This window comes from Pseudopodoces humilis, chromosome 2 (genome assembly GCF_049639895.1).
Source record: "Pseudopodoces humilis isolate 2021_Gansu_Grassland_sample_001 chromosome 2, ASM4963989v1, whole genome shotgun sequence".
In the NCBI taxonomy this organism is placed as follows: domain Eukaryota; kingdom Metazoa; phylum Chordata; class Aves; order Passeriformes; family Paridae; genus Pseudopodoces; species Pseudopodoces humilis.
Window position 1 is genome coordinate 74,968,930 of NC_142201.1, and position 16,740 is coordinate 74,985,669.

General features: G+C 39.5%; 1 protein-coding gene across 1 annotated transcript; it reads left to right on the plus strand.

Moving 5' to 3' along the window:
* The first annotated feature begins 294 nt into the window (after positions 1–294).
* On the plus strand, positions 295–4,762 carry MMP7 (matrix metallopeptidase 7). The gene is made up of 6 exons (XM_014263687.2): positions 295–538; positions 1,071–1,294; positions 1,401–1,549; positions 3,177–3,302; positions 3,831–3,992; positions 4,530–4,762. The coding sequence occupies exons 1-6, from the start codon at positions 434–436 to the stop codon at positions 4,550–4,552; spliced, it is 789 nt and encodes a 262-aa protein (XP_014119162.1). The 5' UTR covers positions 295–433; the 3' UTR covers positions 4,553–4,762.
* The last annotated feature ends 11,978 nt before the right edge of the window (positions 4,763–16,740 follow it).

The following is a 16,740-nucleotide window of genomic DNA, read 5'->3' on the forward strand; positions in this document are numbered from 1 at the left end:
CATCTCCTCTCTGCCTCCACATCCACTGATACAGGCAGGCAGCCAAGGGGCTCTTGCAAAATGCCTTTGTGCATAAGGAACATGGGAAAAGCGCAGTGAGAAGTGATTACACAGTAACTGTACTGATAAAGTTACAGAAAGAGAACTTCCCTATGACCCTGTGGTTTCACTACTGGAATAATATGAAAAGAGCGAGACAAAGCTGGCTGCTAGCTGTGACGTGACATCAACAGGGAAGTTACAGGAAAGATTTGTTTAACATGCCTTCATTTACTTCTTAGAGCAGTGATGACATTACACTAACAACACCAAAAAGTGAGTCACATGTGTAATTGATGCTTGGGGTTATCAGGATCTATATAAGGGTTTTTAGCTCTGGTCTTGGGAGACAGAAAGTCAAACCCTTTCTGCTGCAGCAAGGCTCCTTATCAAGATGGGCACCATGCATTACCTCCTGCTTTGTGGTGTTATCTTCCTACCTGAGACTCTTGCTTTTCCAGCACAGCTGAGGAGCAGCATAGACCTTGAGAAAGTAAAGGTATGTTGCATGGGGGGAACACAACTAAATTATGAATAATCTGATTTTTGATTCAGTTTCTACATTCCTTTCCCAGCTGTTTATATTATCCTTGTCTTCCATTACAACAACAGTTTTTGCATATGTGATATAAAACAGCAAGTTTAAACTTGCTGACTAGCTTAAACCTCCTAAGACTAACTTAAAAAAGAGACCAAGTTCCAACTGGTAAATAAAGGGGAGCATATCATTTTAAAAATACATCAAAAAATTTTATGTGTACTGTGTTAGAAGGCTATAGATTTGAATGATCAGTAGACCGTGGTAACTTAAAAGAATTTCTTACTTATAATGTTTCATTGCTGTTACAATTCTTTTTATATATGCTGATCTATACTACTGAGAGAATTGAAATGGAATGATGCAACTGAAAATAGATATGGATGATGCAGGATCAATTTAAACAATTCAACCAAACATGAAAAGCAATTAACCAAAAGATATATGATAAAAGATATATGTATTAATTTTTATTTTCTCTCTCTTCTTCCAGGGATATCTTGATAAATTCTTTCCAGTGTTTTCAAAAACACAAAACCTAAGCATAGAAGAAAGGATTAAAGAAATGCAGAAGTTTTTCCACCTGACTGTAACTGGAAAATTAGACACAGAAACAGAAGAAATAATGAAACTGCCCAGATGTGGTTTGCCTGATATATCAGAATACCAAACATTGCCTGGAACTCCAAAATGGAAAAAGACACATTTAACTTACAAGTAAGTGAGATTTCAGGTTTTATGGGGAAAGGGATTGAATTGTATTTAACTAGATGGGTTTCCTTTACAGCCTAAATGATATCAACCTGTTATTCTTTGCTGACAGGATTCTCAGTTATACATCTGACATACCCAGAAAGAACGTGGACAATGCAATTAAAAGGGCTTTGATGGTATGGAGTGATGTGACTCCACTGCACTTCCGAAGAGTCTACGGGAGACAGGCAGACATTGAGATTAGATTTTCACGTCGTGGTGAGAATACCTATCATTTTTAAAATATAATGGTCCATATTTTACTCAAAACATGCATTTTTATATCCATAGCTTTAAGAAAGAACAAAGAGTTTGGAATTAAATCGAAGTATGTATAAATTTTATGTTCTTCATATCATGTCAACAAATTTGTATGTTATGATTCAGTTTTACTAGTATAAAACCATTAGAAAAATCCTTTCAGATTCAGAGGTTTGAAATGGAGAATTCAGGTCCAGAATGAGACACTTAAATTTAGATGTTCAAGGCTCTTTTTGCCTTGATAAAAAGTGCTAACTATTGGGAAGATCTCTGTAGAACAAATCATCAGGTTCTGAAGATCCAGCCACCACAGGCTGGATTCAAGCAGGTTAAGGCAGGTTTACTTAGGCCTAGATCTAGTCTAGTTCCCAGAATAAAAACCCTTTGGCAGCTGGGGTGCATTTTGTTTGGCCATTGAAGGTGTCTTCTGGTTGATTTGCTTCTAGAAGGAATAGTATGTTGCACCTCAAGATTACAGCCAAAACATGGCAAGTGGGGGTGAGCAGAAGGCACTTCGGAAGTCTGCCTATGATCTGGAATAGTCTATGGATGTGGCCCTGCCTTTAACTTGTGCCTGGTAAGGCACAAACTGGCTCACCTTAGACAACCTAAATGCCTACCTTAAGGTTATCTTGCTCTCTAGATCCATTGACAATATTTACTAGAGCTCCATTGACTGTAAGTGAAGATCACACACCTGGCTTGCAAGCAGATGACTGCACATGAACACCAAAATGTCCAGAGCCTGTGTGCCACTGATAGGAAGAACATTATGGTGCCATAAAGGGGTGACCTAATGTCCCAGTCAAAGTTAGAAATTATCCTGCAAGCTGGAATGGGTTTTAATCCCATGTCACACACTAGGATTAGGTCTCTTCTGCCCGTGTTAGTCGTGCCCTAAGGACCATCCACATGGTCTAGGGGAAAGGACACAGGATGGCATCTGATTTCCCAGCTACTCCTCAATAAAGTCAGAGACTTACTACAAGTGAGAGGGAAAATTTCAAAGTTGGTACAACTCTGATCCAGCTCTTGCATTCGAGGTAGGAAACAGTAATATGCCACCTGCATTATGACAGAAGTAGATAATAGACCATACCTCAAGGCTGGGAATAAATTAATTTATCTCTTCAGAAACATGGTTATCTATCTCAAATCACCATTGCACACTAACATCAGAGCAAGTGAGAATGTCTACAACTAATATAGCCCAACATTTTTCAATATCACAAACATTCAGATGGAACAACAATGTTGTCAAGCATTAAGTATTTATTTTGAAATAATTCCTGAGTGCTGCCTCAGAACCACACTTCTGACAAAAGCTCAGGAAAAAAATATTCAGCTCTTTCTGAAACATGCAGCAGACTGAACTATCAAATACAAGATTTGAACTTAAGTCATGAATTTGGAGAGTGTTTCCCTGAGCCTCACTTCTCATTTTCACAACCTTGCTGCCATTGTAAGAATTTTTTTAAGGATTGGCAAGCAACAAAACTAGCACAAACCAACATCATGCTTCAGTTTCTGAATTTAAATATGACAACTGATCTCATCTGATGACACTGATTTATTTCAAATGCAGAGCATGGTGATGGAGCTCCTTTTGATGGAAAAGGTGGCACGCTGGCCCATGCGTTTGGTCCCGGAGAAGGGCTTGGTGGAGATGCTCATTTTGATAATGATGAAAAATGGTCAGATGTCAATAAAGGTAAAGCTCACACATGTATATATGAAAGGGAAAGGCAAATATTGTACATGCTGGAAGAGCACAATTACTCTTTCAATTACTTGTCATCCTTCACTACTTCTTCAGTACTAACATTTCTATTTTTTCAACTACCTTTTTAAGTATTTGTACTTCATTACCATGAACAGCTACGTAATGCCTGCTCTGTCCATATTTTAAAACACTTTTTGCAGGCAAAACAAGGACTATGAGCCCCTGAATTCTATATAAATTGTGAAAAGGTAAATTGACTTGCTTCTAGGAATAAGATTGACCAAAAGCAGAATCCAAAGGAGACTCAGAGTCTCTAGATGCATATGCAAGGAATCAGTAGTGTTTTTCATAAAATTTTACTGTTTTGTAAAAAAACACAACAATAATGGATCAAAACCCTGGGATTTTCTTCCAAGATGAATTGAAATATACGAATTCTCCTGCTATTTAAATTAATTGTATTTCAAATATAAATGCCATACCTTTAACATACATTTATGTGCTTCTATGTTGCAGATGTCAATTTGTTCCTCGTTGCTGCTCATGAATTTGGCCATTCTTTGGGACTTGATCATTCAAATGTCCGTGGAGCTCTGATGTACCCTATCTACTCCTATCGGAACCCAGAAACCTTCAAACTTCCGGCAGACGACAGACAAGGAATTCAGAAGTTATACGGTAAATTCATGGTGAAATTTGATTTTCAAGACAAAACCTACTGGGGTACAGGTTTCACTCTCCCTGATTGCAAGAGCCTCATCATATTACCAAAAAAAAAAAAAAAAACCAAAAACAGAAAGTGAATGAACGTGGGAGAAGCAAACTCCTGCATACTCTGTCCACTCCACTCTGTAGCTCTTCCCACTGCAACCAAGAGGTGACAAAGCAGCAGTGCATGGCTTGGTGCTCTGTCCTCCCACACACCTGCATTCTGCCAAGCAAATCCTGTGGCCCTTGCACTTCAAATGAGAAGTGGTGCTACTGGCAGGAAAGGAGAGGTACTATGCCACTCACCAAGTTCAGTCAAGTCAGAAACTCCTCAGGAACAAGGGAACATAACTAGAATTGACACCACAGGACAAAATTTTTCAAGTTTGCTTTTCTTTGGGTTCTGCCTGACTGAGGTCATGCTAGAGGAGCACTAGGAATAAAACATAGTTGTCTGCATTGTCAGTTTTCAGTAGGGTCTCTATGTTTTGTGCTTCTTTTCCACAGGGAAAAAGTCATCAAACAGTTGAAGAAAGTGCTTAATGAAGATCAAAGAATTCACATCTCATTATTTTGGTGTTCCAAAACAATTTTAATCCTCTGGCTAACTAAGATGGTAAACTCCCAGGCCGCACTTTCTCTCCCTGAATTTTTATATCAATTTATTTGCACCTTACACAGTTTCACCTAACAAAATATTAAAAATAAAATACAATAAAATAAAATACAATAAAAAAGTATACTCTGTTTTCTTTTCTTTTCTGGCATTTCACTGAGGGATTAGGTTACTCCTGCATGCATGATAGACAGTCAGACAATTATCTTTGTGAATAGGTTTATAGGCACCTAAAGAGACCCTGTGCATTTACTGATTCAAGAACAAACCCTGTTCCTGGCTTGCTTTCAATTCCCATGCATGTCCTGCCACTTCACAGCATTGACTCCTCAGAATCAGTGTGCTTCCCATAAGGCTCACACATAGAGGACATCTCCACGGTGCTTCCTTCTGCATTTTCATCATCATATCCTCCCTGGCTTTCCAGAGAAGCACGTTTGAGAAGTAGTGGTCTGGGACTGCCATTGTCCTCTGTGATATTCAAACTTTCTTGGCTATTTTCTAATTAAAAACAAACAAACAAACAAACAAAACAAAAAAACAAACAAAAAACCCAAACATAAAACCTCACCATCCACAGTGATTCTCCCAAGAATATCCAAAATCTTCAAAATTAGCAAGGTAGAAGGTGTGTTTATTAATAGTTTCGGACAGATGGCTCCCTGCCCCCGGAGATGCAGAGCATGAACATCAGATCAGTGTCATGGCCAGCATCTTCACCGTCTCCTAAACCAGTGTTACCCAGTACAAGGAACGACCTTAACCCAGCCCCCAGAGATGACACAGCACAAAAGGGAACGTGGTGCTTACACAACGCAACTCAGAGAACACACAACAACTCTGAGAGCAAATAAATCAACATTGCGACCAGTGACTATTAAACTAACACAGTGGATACTTCTAACAATTTGGTTTAACATACTCTGGGCAGATTTGTTTTTATCTCAACCCTTCCTGCCTCGTGTTGGATGCCAAAAAAGACTGACACTGTTTAGCCCAACAGGTAACCAAACACCACACTCACCCTGCACCCCCTCGCCCCCCACCATGGGATGGGAGAAATGCAGGAAAAAAAGGTAAAATACATGGGTGGAGACAAAGACAGTTCAATTAGACAGAAAAGGAAGGGGAAATAACAAACAAATAAACAATAAATAACAAACACAAGAAGAAAGTAGAAGAAAAGAGAAGAAGAACAACAACAACGAGATCAAGAACAAGAACGAGAACGAAGAGGAGAGGACAATACAAAGCAAATTATGCACAGTGCAATTGCTCACCACCCACAGACCAGTGCCCAAGCAGAAGCCTCTGGCCAGCTTTCCCTCTAGGTTATGTACTGATAGGACATCTTGTGGTATGGAATATCCCTCTGGCCAGTTTGGGTCCCTGCTGTGTCTCCTTCCAGCTTCTTATGCCCCCCAGCCTTCCAGCCTTCTCCTTCCAGCCCTCTTACACCCCCACACTGGTGGGGTGGCATGAGAAGCTCAAAAGTCTTTATTCGGTGTAGAGGCTGCTGAGCAACAACCAGAGCATCAATGTGATATCAACGTTACTTTGAAAATGCTCCCATCCATTACCAGACACTTCTTCCACACAAAGCTCAAAGATGAAGAAGCTGGTGCTCAGTGAATATTACTCTGAGGGCACAGGTGTCTTGATCTATGAGAAAAAACTTGAAAGCCCCAGATTGGAGGGTCAGATCCAATCTATATTAATGGCTATGAAGAAGGAGTCTGTGGTCCATGTGGATGGTTGATCAACTTGGGTTGACCTGGGGGGTCCAGGAAAGATGCAATGTTGACAGAAAGTACCCTGTTCCCTTAGCCAAAGTCCCCACAGGGAACAAAGCACAAAACATAGACACACCAGGCTCTTTATCAAACTCAAGTAACTTACTAATGCTCCGTAAAAAGAAAACAGCCATAGTATTATAAGTGTTTTAAATGAACTCTTTTATATAATGTTAAACTAGGATTTGGATGATTGTAATTGTTGGTTTTGTTGGTATGTTCTTGTTCTCCCCCATTAACTGTGTTGGTTTTGACCCCAGTTGGCTATTATGTAGACCCCACCTAGCTTTCCCGAACATTCCTTATCAATCACCTTAACCCTGCCCCTACCCCCTATCCATCATTGTAAACCCCACCTCTTCTTCCAGACCCTTCCATGTCTACCATTCCTGCCTCGATACTTTATTGGTGGTTATGTTACATTCCTGCCTCCATTGTATCCCCATTGGTCCCTGAGAGTGTACCCGCCTCCCCTCTCTCCTCCTCCTGAGATCTCCCATTGGACCCTGGTTGTACCCTCCCCTGGGGATCGGGCCGTATTTAACCTCTTGCACAGCTGTGTTCGGGGGTCTCCTTGTCGGGTTATGAATTGAGGGAGTTGTGGCTAGCCCGGGTTCCAATTCCTGTTGGTATTTTTGGAGTTATCAAATGAAGGGTTTGACTGCTTGCCTTTTTAACATCCATCAAGAGTCCAGACCCTGTTTTTGACAATAGAAGACAAGCTTTATCAGAGGAAAGACTGTGCAGAAAGAAACACTCGTAAGGCCACGTGGAACAATTCATGCACAGTGCTGGAGGAGGCACTGTGACAAATGAAGCCAGGAGAACAAATACTCGACTGAAAGTAGCACATTAGTTTTCTAGTGTATAATTAATATCCTTATGAACTGAGACTCATGGGATAAAGCCCAGATGTGTCTTCCTAGGATTGCTGTCCTGACGATGGGACACATCTGGGAGACAGCAAACAGATGACCACATGAGGTCCACAGTAGGGCCAGCACAGATGGCAGTGAGGCACCCTTGTTTCTTGAAGGATACATCTCAAGACGGGCAGCAGTGCCAAGTTGCCATCTCCACAGGAAGTGAAATAAAATAGAAGCCAGGAATTTTGTCCTCAGAGACGGCAAAGATACCACTGATGAGGCTGCCAGCAGCATTTTAGTATTCGCTGAGCTCCTCCTGCGCTTCCATTCCCATACGGGACCTCTCGCTGCCATTGGCAGCCGTACCCCGCTGGGCAGGTGTGAACTGGGCAGTGTTTGCCTCCATCTAGTGGCACAGCGCCCAGACTGAGCTGGAGTTGCACCCCGGTGTGAAGTGTGTCTTGCCTGCGAGCACAGCTGGGCAGGTACTACCGTACAGACCATCGCTGGGGAAATCAGCGACAGCAGCAAATGCAGTAAACGTGCTGCTGCCTCTTCCTCCTTCCCTTTATCCCACTGCGTCCTGTGTCAGTTCTCACATGCTCTCTCTAAAACACATCTGAGATTTGGCACTTCGTTACTCAAATAGCATCTTGTCCCTCCTTTTCCATATCAAAGAAGGAATTGGTAACCACAACATATTTTGGTTTGTTGAGGACTTGAATTTTTATTTGCTTTTACTATTATTCTTTTAAATAAAGGTATATTTAAATGCACCTTTGCTGCTCCAGATAGTACAACAAGCAGCAAATGAATTCTCAAATGTGTTAACGTTTCTGATGGGTTCTTTGACCGTGCACGTATAATGGATAAGCTCTACTCCTCTACTATCTAGAAAAGCTATGATGGGGACTTACCCAGTCATTTTGGTACCCTGAACCCACTCCAGCAACACAGAGTGATATTCTGAGAGGGCAAAATCAATAGCTGCTACACCTGGTATTAACAAGGGAAAAAGATCTCAGACAAATTAAATTAATGCTATCAGCAGCCTTAGTAATGCATATTGAAGCTGTCACACATAAAAGTTCACAGATATGTGATGGAAAAGTCCTGCTGCAATAGTGTAAATATGCCCTATCCCAATAATGTCCTCTTGATTTTTCCTTCACAGTGTTAACTGCAAATTTAATCCCAAATACTTAATATTCAAATTTAAAGCATTTGAAGATGCCTTTTTCTTTTTTGTTTTACAACATTATATTTTCTTCAACAAAACCTGCCTCAAACAGGATGCTCTTAATGGCATCATTATGGTGTTTTCAGTTTCAGTAATGCCAGTATGAAGTAGCTCCACTGAGGTCAATGCAATCATTTTGGGTTCATCTATTAGAGTAAAAATGTTAGCAAAAGACTAGAGAAAATATTACCTGTTTCGGCTATTTTTACAGCAGGAACCACCACAAGCCAGAGAGCTACAGATAATCACTGTTTGTTGGAGAAAGCTGAGGAAAATTATTAGGGGGTGAAAATTGTTACTGTTTTCTGTCAGCCCTAAAAATAAAGTTTGTAGACAATAATACAAAAATCATAGAGAGAAGCAGCAGCCTGCTCGGGTATACAGAAAAATACGGAAGTCTATACACATCAGGAAAACAGAAAACTTTAGAAGTCGTCTACTTGGCCACATGAAATGATCTGAAAGAGTTGCTGTACTGTGTGCAGTGAGAGTCAGTATTTCTTGCATCTTAAAAAGCAACACACTCCCAATTAAATGTTGTGTAAGATTTTAAATGAAGAAGGATGTACATTTTTACATAGCAAGCAATTCAGTTGTGGAATTCATTAACACAAGGTATTCAGTGACAGTGATGACCCAAATTCATGAATGGAATTTGGAAGGTTTAGATACATTTATGTAGTCTAACAGCTACTACACATTGAGGGTATGGTGGCAAACAGTGGCTCATTGTTTTGCTGAATACCAAATAATTTGCTGAATACCATCTAAATTTACCCAGTTGTGCTAACACTGCAAGACTTACTACAGAGAAAAGGAAGCACCTTTTCTAGTGCTGGTTAAGAATTGCAGCTAACATTTTAGTGACTGTCTCACATTAGAAGATCATGTGAATCTACTTATCTACCAAGATTTCAAGCTCTTTTCAGAATCGCTGTCCCACCACCAAGGCACACCACCCTGTTCTAAAGGCCATAATGAGACTGAAGGGGGTCTGTGGTACTACTGTGGGCTTCCTCTAGATGAATTCCAGCCTCAAAGCAGAGCTATCAGGGAGCAAAGTAAGGTGGTGCCAAAAAACCTGTTTGCAAACACCAATTGACACAGTACAGGCATGAGCTACAGAATACAGTATAAGTAAGCATTCTCACAGGAATGCCAAGAGCATGGGAATGCCACTCCATTAACAGCTGTTCGTGCAAAAATTCTGAAGGTAAAATTGAATCTCTAATGTTAAATACCTTTTTTTTTCTATTACAGGACAGTGTCATGGTAGTGCTCCTGACTGCATACTTTTGACAATTAATTCACTCCAAGTTAAACCAGTACTCTGAAGTGAATGGCTCCCCAATATAAAAACTGTTTTTTCATTACAAAAATGAGATTTGTAAAAGATCAAAAACAAGGTTTTTGTCATGTGGGATTGGACATAGGATCAGGAACAGCCTGAATCAATACTGTTTCATCTTTCCTTGAAGGGAATCACTCTATTATGATCATTATGCCTAGCAGAGCCTTTCTTTCTCGTGATGGTTATAACAACTGACAGCAGTTAAGGATGAAAGGGAAAAACATTGCAAAATACACTAAGAGACTTCCTAGTTGTTACTTTAATGCTTCCAATTCTCCTCTATTTTTGAATATTTGGGGGAATATGCAGTATGGGCTGACATTGCTTTGAAGTGGAAAATATATAATAATGGTGCTGTTGTTGGTAATTTAGTAGATTTTGTCTTAGTAGAGACATTTTTGCTTTGGAATTGTAATAATTTCTAGAAGTTCCAAATATGGATGGAAAGAGCAGTAGAAGAGGTGGGAAAGAATCATAATAAACTGAAGAATTGTTTTAACTTTTCCTCTTGGTTATGTTATTTTCTTCATTCCTACCTTCATTGCCAGAAATAGGAATGAGGATTGATTCTTTGCATAAAAAGATTTAAGCTTTTACCTCCTGGGAGTGAAAAGTTATGTAATATTTTGAGCAGAAGTCAAAATGCTTGCACTGGTCTAGTATTGGCACAATATTCTTTTAAATGTGCCTTAACTTTGCAAATAAAATTAAACCACTAAGAACTTCTCCTTGTCATAACTTTCCAAACTATTAGGCGGTCATCCAGTATGCCATATATGCAAAAATATATGATTTTAATTTAGCAGTGAGTAGAATACTTTATGATCATAAGAAATATAATCAAGGAAAAAATCACTTCTCTTACGCATGTTTGCTATGGTTAGGAAGCAGAACGTTTGTATCATATCACTATCAGTTTATTTCTATAGTTCCTACAGCTCAGAGTTCACACACATTGCAAATCATCATCAAGAGGATGGATAACTAATGGTCAGTACTTTCCACTGAGCTACTTGCTCCCACAATATGATGTCTACAGCACAGAAATGTGGATATGAGATGCTCTGTACACAATGCCTGTATGTAAAGTGAGGAATGAGACCACCTATTTGGACATGTCTGCCAGCTATGCAGATCTAAGCTGCTTGCCAGGTCAGCTCAATCATTTTTCCATGTTCTCTCATACAACCTTTAGAAAAGCCCATGCAAATTCCATCCCTCATTACACTGTCCATCTTCATATTCCAATTTAACACTGGGTTCCAACAAAAAGGGTGTTTAGGAATCCAGCATACCTATCACTTAAAACACTAATCCTAACCTTTGCATGCTGTCATCCTGAAATTTTTATTACCCTGCTATCTCTTGGCTCTAATTTCTTTTGTAAATCTTTCAGTTGCTAGCTGTGCTTTCATCATGTTTATATGGTAGCTAAAGCGATTGGCCCACAGTTCTGTTTGTTTTGTTGGTCTCCTTGTTATTACAGAAGAGGAAGCAGTAAAGAATTATATTCACCCCTTTCCCACAAATTAATTATATTCTAGAAGTAGTACCTTGGTACTAGTTTATTTAACAATCAAAAATCACTGAGCAAGAATTTCAGTGTGAATGCCCTGGAAATGCCTGATCAGACCAAACACATTGTTAATAAAAGGATCCCATGTCTAGAGTATTTTTGTCAATCTGACTGGCATTCCTCCAGGCACCTGTAGCTTCTGTACTTGACATGTAAAATGTTGCCACTGTATCTATTTGAATAAAATATATTGCAGTGCAATCCACTCATCCATTCTGAGAATAGCACAGTTTGTTCACATCTTCAGTCTATCCCATTTATTACTCATGAGATCAAAGTTTGTTTTTGCCAATCAAATGATGCAAAGAACCTGCATAAAAATAAACAGAAGTTTCATAAATCAAGCCTTAAGTGCCTAAATGAATTTTTTATTTCAAGCAGTAATTTAAAGAGTTGAAGAAGAAACATCATCTGGTAATTTGTGCTAGAGGTACAAACTGTGAAAGTTACATTGTTCCCTGTTGGCAAGTCATTTCTAGGCTACATCTCTAAAGCACAGGAAAAAGTAACATTTTTGTAATTACTTCAAATTCAGTATCAGGTGATACAAACTGTGCATTCGCAAGCTGATGTGCATCATCCACAGCCACAGATGTTTAGAAGTGTACCTGCATCAGGTAGGCCACAATCCCTTCCATAACCACCACCACAGACGCTTTGAGGTATGTGCTGCTGGGGATTTGGCAATGGCCATAGGTGTTTTGCGGTATCCTGCTCTTGAGTGGATTCATCCACAAGTCACAGTCCCTTCAGTTTGAGTTCCCACTGGAGTTCCAGCCTGTCCAGCACAGCAATACAGACAGCAGCGATGCCCAGACCATCTGCCAGCCCAGATGTGTTTCCCTTGCTGTTATCAAACTGTTGCCAGTGCAGCAGAGTCAGATGATAAGCAACACAACACTAGCAAGCAGCAAAAGTCAAATGCAGCCATGAACAAGCACTGGGCTCTTGCATACAGTCAGGCAAGCAAGGACATGGGCCTGTCAATGAATAGATAAATAGCAAGAACAGCTATGAATTCAATCTTGCACATTCCAATGAAGTCTGTCTGTCGTTATCTTAAATCCTTAGAGCCCCCCATTAGGTGCCAAAAAGGACTGTTGTCATTTAACCTCAGAGGATTCCCAGGAATTTGTGTCAGCAAAATACTTAAATGAAAAAGTGAGATTAAGAGAAGATGGATGTACAGGCAATCACAGTGAGAAGTTCAGATATTTGGAAAATATCAGTCTCAAAGTAACAAGAGTTACTGATGGCAAACAGTTTCTTGTGATAGTGGCTTTTGCCTCTTGAGTCCTGCAGCACATTTTTTCAGTTCAGGACCAAAGTCTGATGTTTCACCCTCGCTGGTTCAGGAGAATGTGCTTTCCAGCTACTTTGTGTCCTTGTTACAGTATTAGTCCATGTGTGCCAATATCATGGTGCTCAGGGGATCAAAACCCCAAACAAGTTTGCAGCTCACAAACTGTTAATTCCCCTAAAGGTGAATTGTCTGCCAAACAAAATGACCACCTGATAGTACTAACTCCAGTATAAATATTTCATCTTACTATTAAGGTAGATTTGAGCAGAAACAGAAGCGGAATCCTCTGGAATCTAAAACATTTACAAAATGAAGACTCACATTCCAGCATATTGCAGCAGTGACCTAGTTCACATGCATTTTCATAGCAACAGCAGACATATCTCCAGTCTTTGCTTAAAAGACATCAGTCATAATTACTATCTGGAAAAAGGATCAGTTAAATGAAAGCATTTTAAGACCATCAATACTAAAAGCATGGAACTCTGTGACAGACATAATTTAAAAAATTTTTAGCTGCTAAATCACAAACAGTATTCATTGCTTTCAGAAAGCGTTTGGTCTGTGTTTCATACCTCAGGACTGATTTATTTTCTCAACTGGTTTTCCTCAACATAAATAAGAACAAACAAGAAAACATATGAAATCTATTAGAAATTCCATCTTATTTCAGGATACTCAATAACAATAAAATTAAAAAATTAGGGAAAAAAAGGAATAACATTTGGCAGCCTTATAGTTGAAATAGAATGTTCAATGCTGCCTTCCTTACAATGCAGCCACATAGTGCTAGGCTCTGAATTAATACAGGCTGCTATTCTGGATTTATTAATTGAAATATTACCATATAGCGTATGAAATCCAGGACAGACTTTATTAAACAATTGAACAGTTTTCCTCCAATATTTCATTATGCAGATTTTAACCCTCTTCCAATTCTCAGAAACTCATAAATCTAAGTCAATGACAACAAGACAATACCAGTATCTTATGAAAATATATTGGCAACTTCCCAAAGTCATGGTACAATCTAAGTTTTGGCATAGCATGTTAGACAATTTTTTATGATTCAAGGGTCTCTACAGTAGATTATATCATGACAGCTGGCACAGAACCCTTTTAATTCCTGCTTAGTTGAATCTTATTTATCTTCCTGTGATTAATTTTTATTTTAATAAAAATAATAACAGAAATATTTGAATAAAAGAGACTGCTAATCAGATAATACAATGCAACTAATGCATATGAAGAGAATACTGCCTGGAGGAGACTCACAGACTTACACTGGGAATGTGTTCAAGGCACACCTCTCCCAGAAATGTCAATGCACAGAAAATAAGTGAATAAAAGTCATGTTCTTCAAAGCCAAGTGTGACACCTACATGTCACTCAAAGTGTTGAGAAAATAGATCAAACCTAGAAGGACTGTTGCAAAAAGATCTGTCAGACAAATAGTAGTCATGTTTCCAAACCAAACTCTGAATTAGCTTTTTGCCTTTTTAGCTGCAAGGGCATGCCAACCTGTGAGAAGACACATACTACAGCTCATAGTAAGCTTAACAATTGCACCAGACCTAATTAGACTGGGTTCAGGATTTTTGTTATGAGGATCAGTGCAAATAGAGGCCAGAAGCAGTAGCAGGAAGACTTCATCATATTCAACAAAGAGCATTCGTCCCAAAGCAAAGAGCTTACCTGGCTACCCTATCAGTGCAGTGCACCCATTTGTGTTATTCAGCTCCTCTGGACTCTGACAAGATCAGCAAAAGCTGCTTGTTCCACTTCTTTTTAAATAACATCATCATTTAATATTACTTTGTTATTAGTTTTTATAATAATAACAACTACTAAGTTTTCTTATTATACCTACTGCTTCCTCAACCTGTCCGTTTGCTCAAGGAAAGTAGAAAAGTAGAAAAGAAAAGTAGAAATCCTCCCCAATATCAACACAATATTCAGCTGGGGGAAAAAGGACAAGTATTGTTTTCCAGAATATACTAGAAACAGAAATATAAAGGAAGCACAATTTTTATTGAATTGTCTTCTGCAGACTCTTCTAGTCCCTATTTGAAACCATTTTCTGTCTAATTTTTGATTTTTTTTTTTCCTTGGTAAATGGCCTTGATGTACTATTAATTTTCTAGTAGGTTTGCAATGTGATCAGATTAGTGTCTCTGGAACACTTTTTTCACAAAACTTCACACAGCAATATGTTCATAACAGTAGTGGATGAATGAGTAATGGAAACAAGAGGAGCACTAGGATCCTCCTCCTTCCCAAACACAAGAGAAGAAACCAAAAATTACAAAAAGTCAGTGAGCACAAGCCAGCCTCAGCTCCAGTACAAATAAAAGAGAGCTAAATACTCCTTGCAACAGCAGAGGTCATGCATGACTGGCAAAGGTCAGAATTAGGGCTCAGGTTCTTTAGAGCTGATGAAATTGCAATAATGCAAAGGCAAACCAATAGATTGCTAAGTCAGGATAGTTTTAGCAATGGCCACTGTAAGGTGCTGATGTTTCATGTAGGCACTGATTCTTAAAAAAATATGGCTAATCCTGGTTCTGTCAATATAATTTAGAACTTAAATCCTTACTTAAAAAAATTGAATGAAGAAACACAGATTTGCTAATGGTATGGATTAAGGAGATTGACACTTTGAGTCAAGCTGTGTTCTTATCTCTCCTTTTACAAAGCTCAAGTGTTAACTTTGCATTGCCAAGAAGCAAGGATTAAAGCTGCCCTTGCTAGCATTTCAGCAAAACATGTTGCGTGTTCCTGTCTTTTCCTGATTGAAATACTTTGCTGTAAACTAGCAGTCTAACTATGACATCTAAGAATATAAAAATTACATGGGGTGTGAAGCAAGGTGTGATCTATTATGTTTGGAACAAGGCATTTTGGGATGGAGAATAAAAACTAATTTAAAAGTGGGATCTGTACAGAGCAGACATTAAGCTAAGTACAGGCTGGGAGTGACTGCTCTGGCTGTAACCTAAATTAATGATCCTTAAGAGAGTAAGACAGCCCATCAAGTATGTCAGGTAGGAGAGATGACTGATTATAGAAGTGAATTTCTGTGGCACAACAATGGGTTACTGCCTGATGAGATGTACAGAAAACTACAGTGCTCATAAAACTCCTACTGATCAAATACTGAGTCCACAGTTTTGAACACCAACTGGAATTGGTACTTTGGGTTCCCAGGTTTCCCTTTGTAGGTCTTTCCTGAGGACCAAGTTTCACATGTGAATAAAAATAGTTTTCCTTCTTCAAGCTGGGTGTTTCTGGTTTTTCATTGATCATCCTTGTGAGTTAACTCTATGCTGGACCTATTTTGTTTCACCTTCACCATCTTCCCAAAGCCATTTTAATGTCTGATGGATAAAATGGATCTGAGATGCTTATGTTTAGGATGTTCAGGTTTTTGATAGCTCTGTTGTGAGGCTTTAATTTGTAATGCTTGTGTGAATGTCCTAGCAGTTACACCAACCTACCTCACAACATAAGATCAACTCTTAGCAATCAAGGACATTCCTCTAAGAGGTCAGATTGCACCTCTGAAAGAACTGCCTTCAGGCAGCTCCTGCCAGGGCTCTGAGTGTTCTGGCAAGCCTAAACTGGTAATAACAAGCCCTGACCAACCTCACCTGTGACCTCCATCCACATGCCTATGCTCATTCACCCAGCAGCTCTATTTCACCTCTTGCCCGAGCCTTCAGTCCCTGCCTGAGCTGTAGCACAGCTGTGCTTGTCCCCAGCTGCCCTGATTTAGAGACCAGTTTTGCCAAAGGAACTCCAGACTGACAAAGGTGGTAGCCTTGTATCGTGTCCCCTGGAATGACATTAGACTTATGACATAGCCTTCTTTTTAAGCCCTCTCCTGCTGTTCCTTCCCAACTGGACTCCCAGGATCAGGCTCATCACCTTGACTGGGGCTGCTGGTGGACCTTGTCACTACCACCACCCTGCC

Bases quoted from the DNA above. Each gene is read 5' to 3' on its own strand.
- MMP7 (XM_014263687.2), top strand. From the start codon at position 434: ATGGGCACCATGCATTACCTCCTGCTTTGTGGTGTTATCTTCCTACCT. The intron at 539-1,070 runs GTATGTTGCATG...CTCTTCTTCCAG, and splicing joins TAGACCTTGAGAAAGTAAAG to GGATATCTTGATAAATTCTT. The intron at 1,550-3,176 runs GTGAGAATACCT...TTTCAAATGCAG, and splicing joins GATTAGATTTTCACGTCGTG to AGCATGGTGATGGAGCTCCT.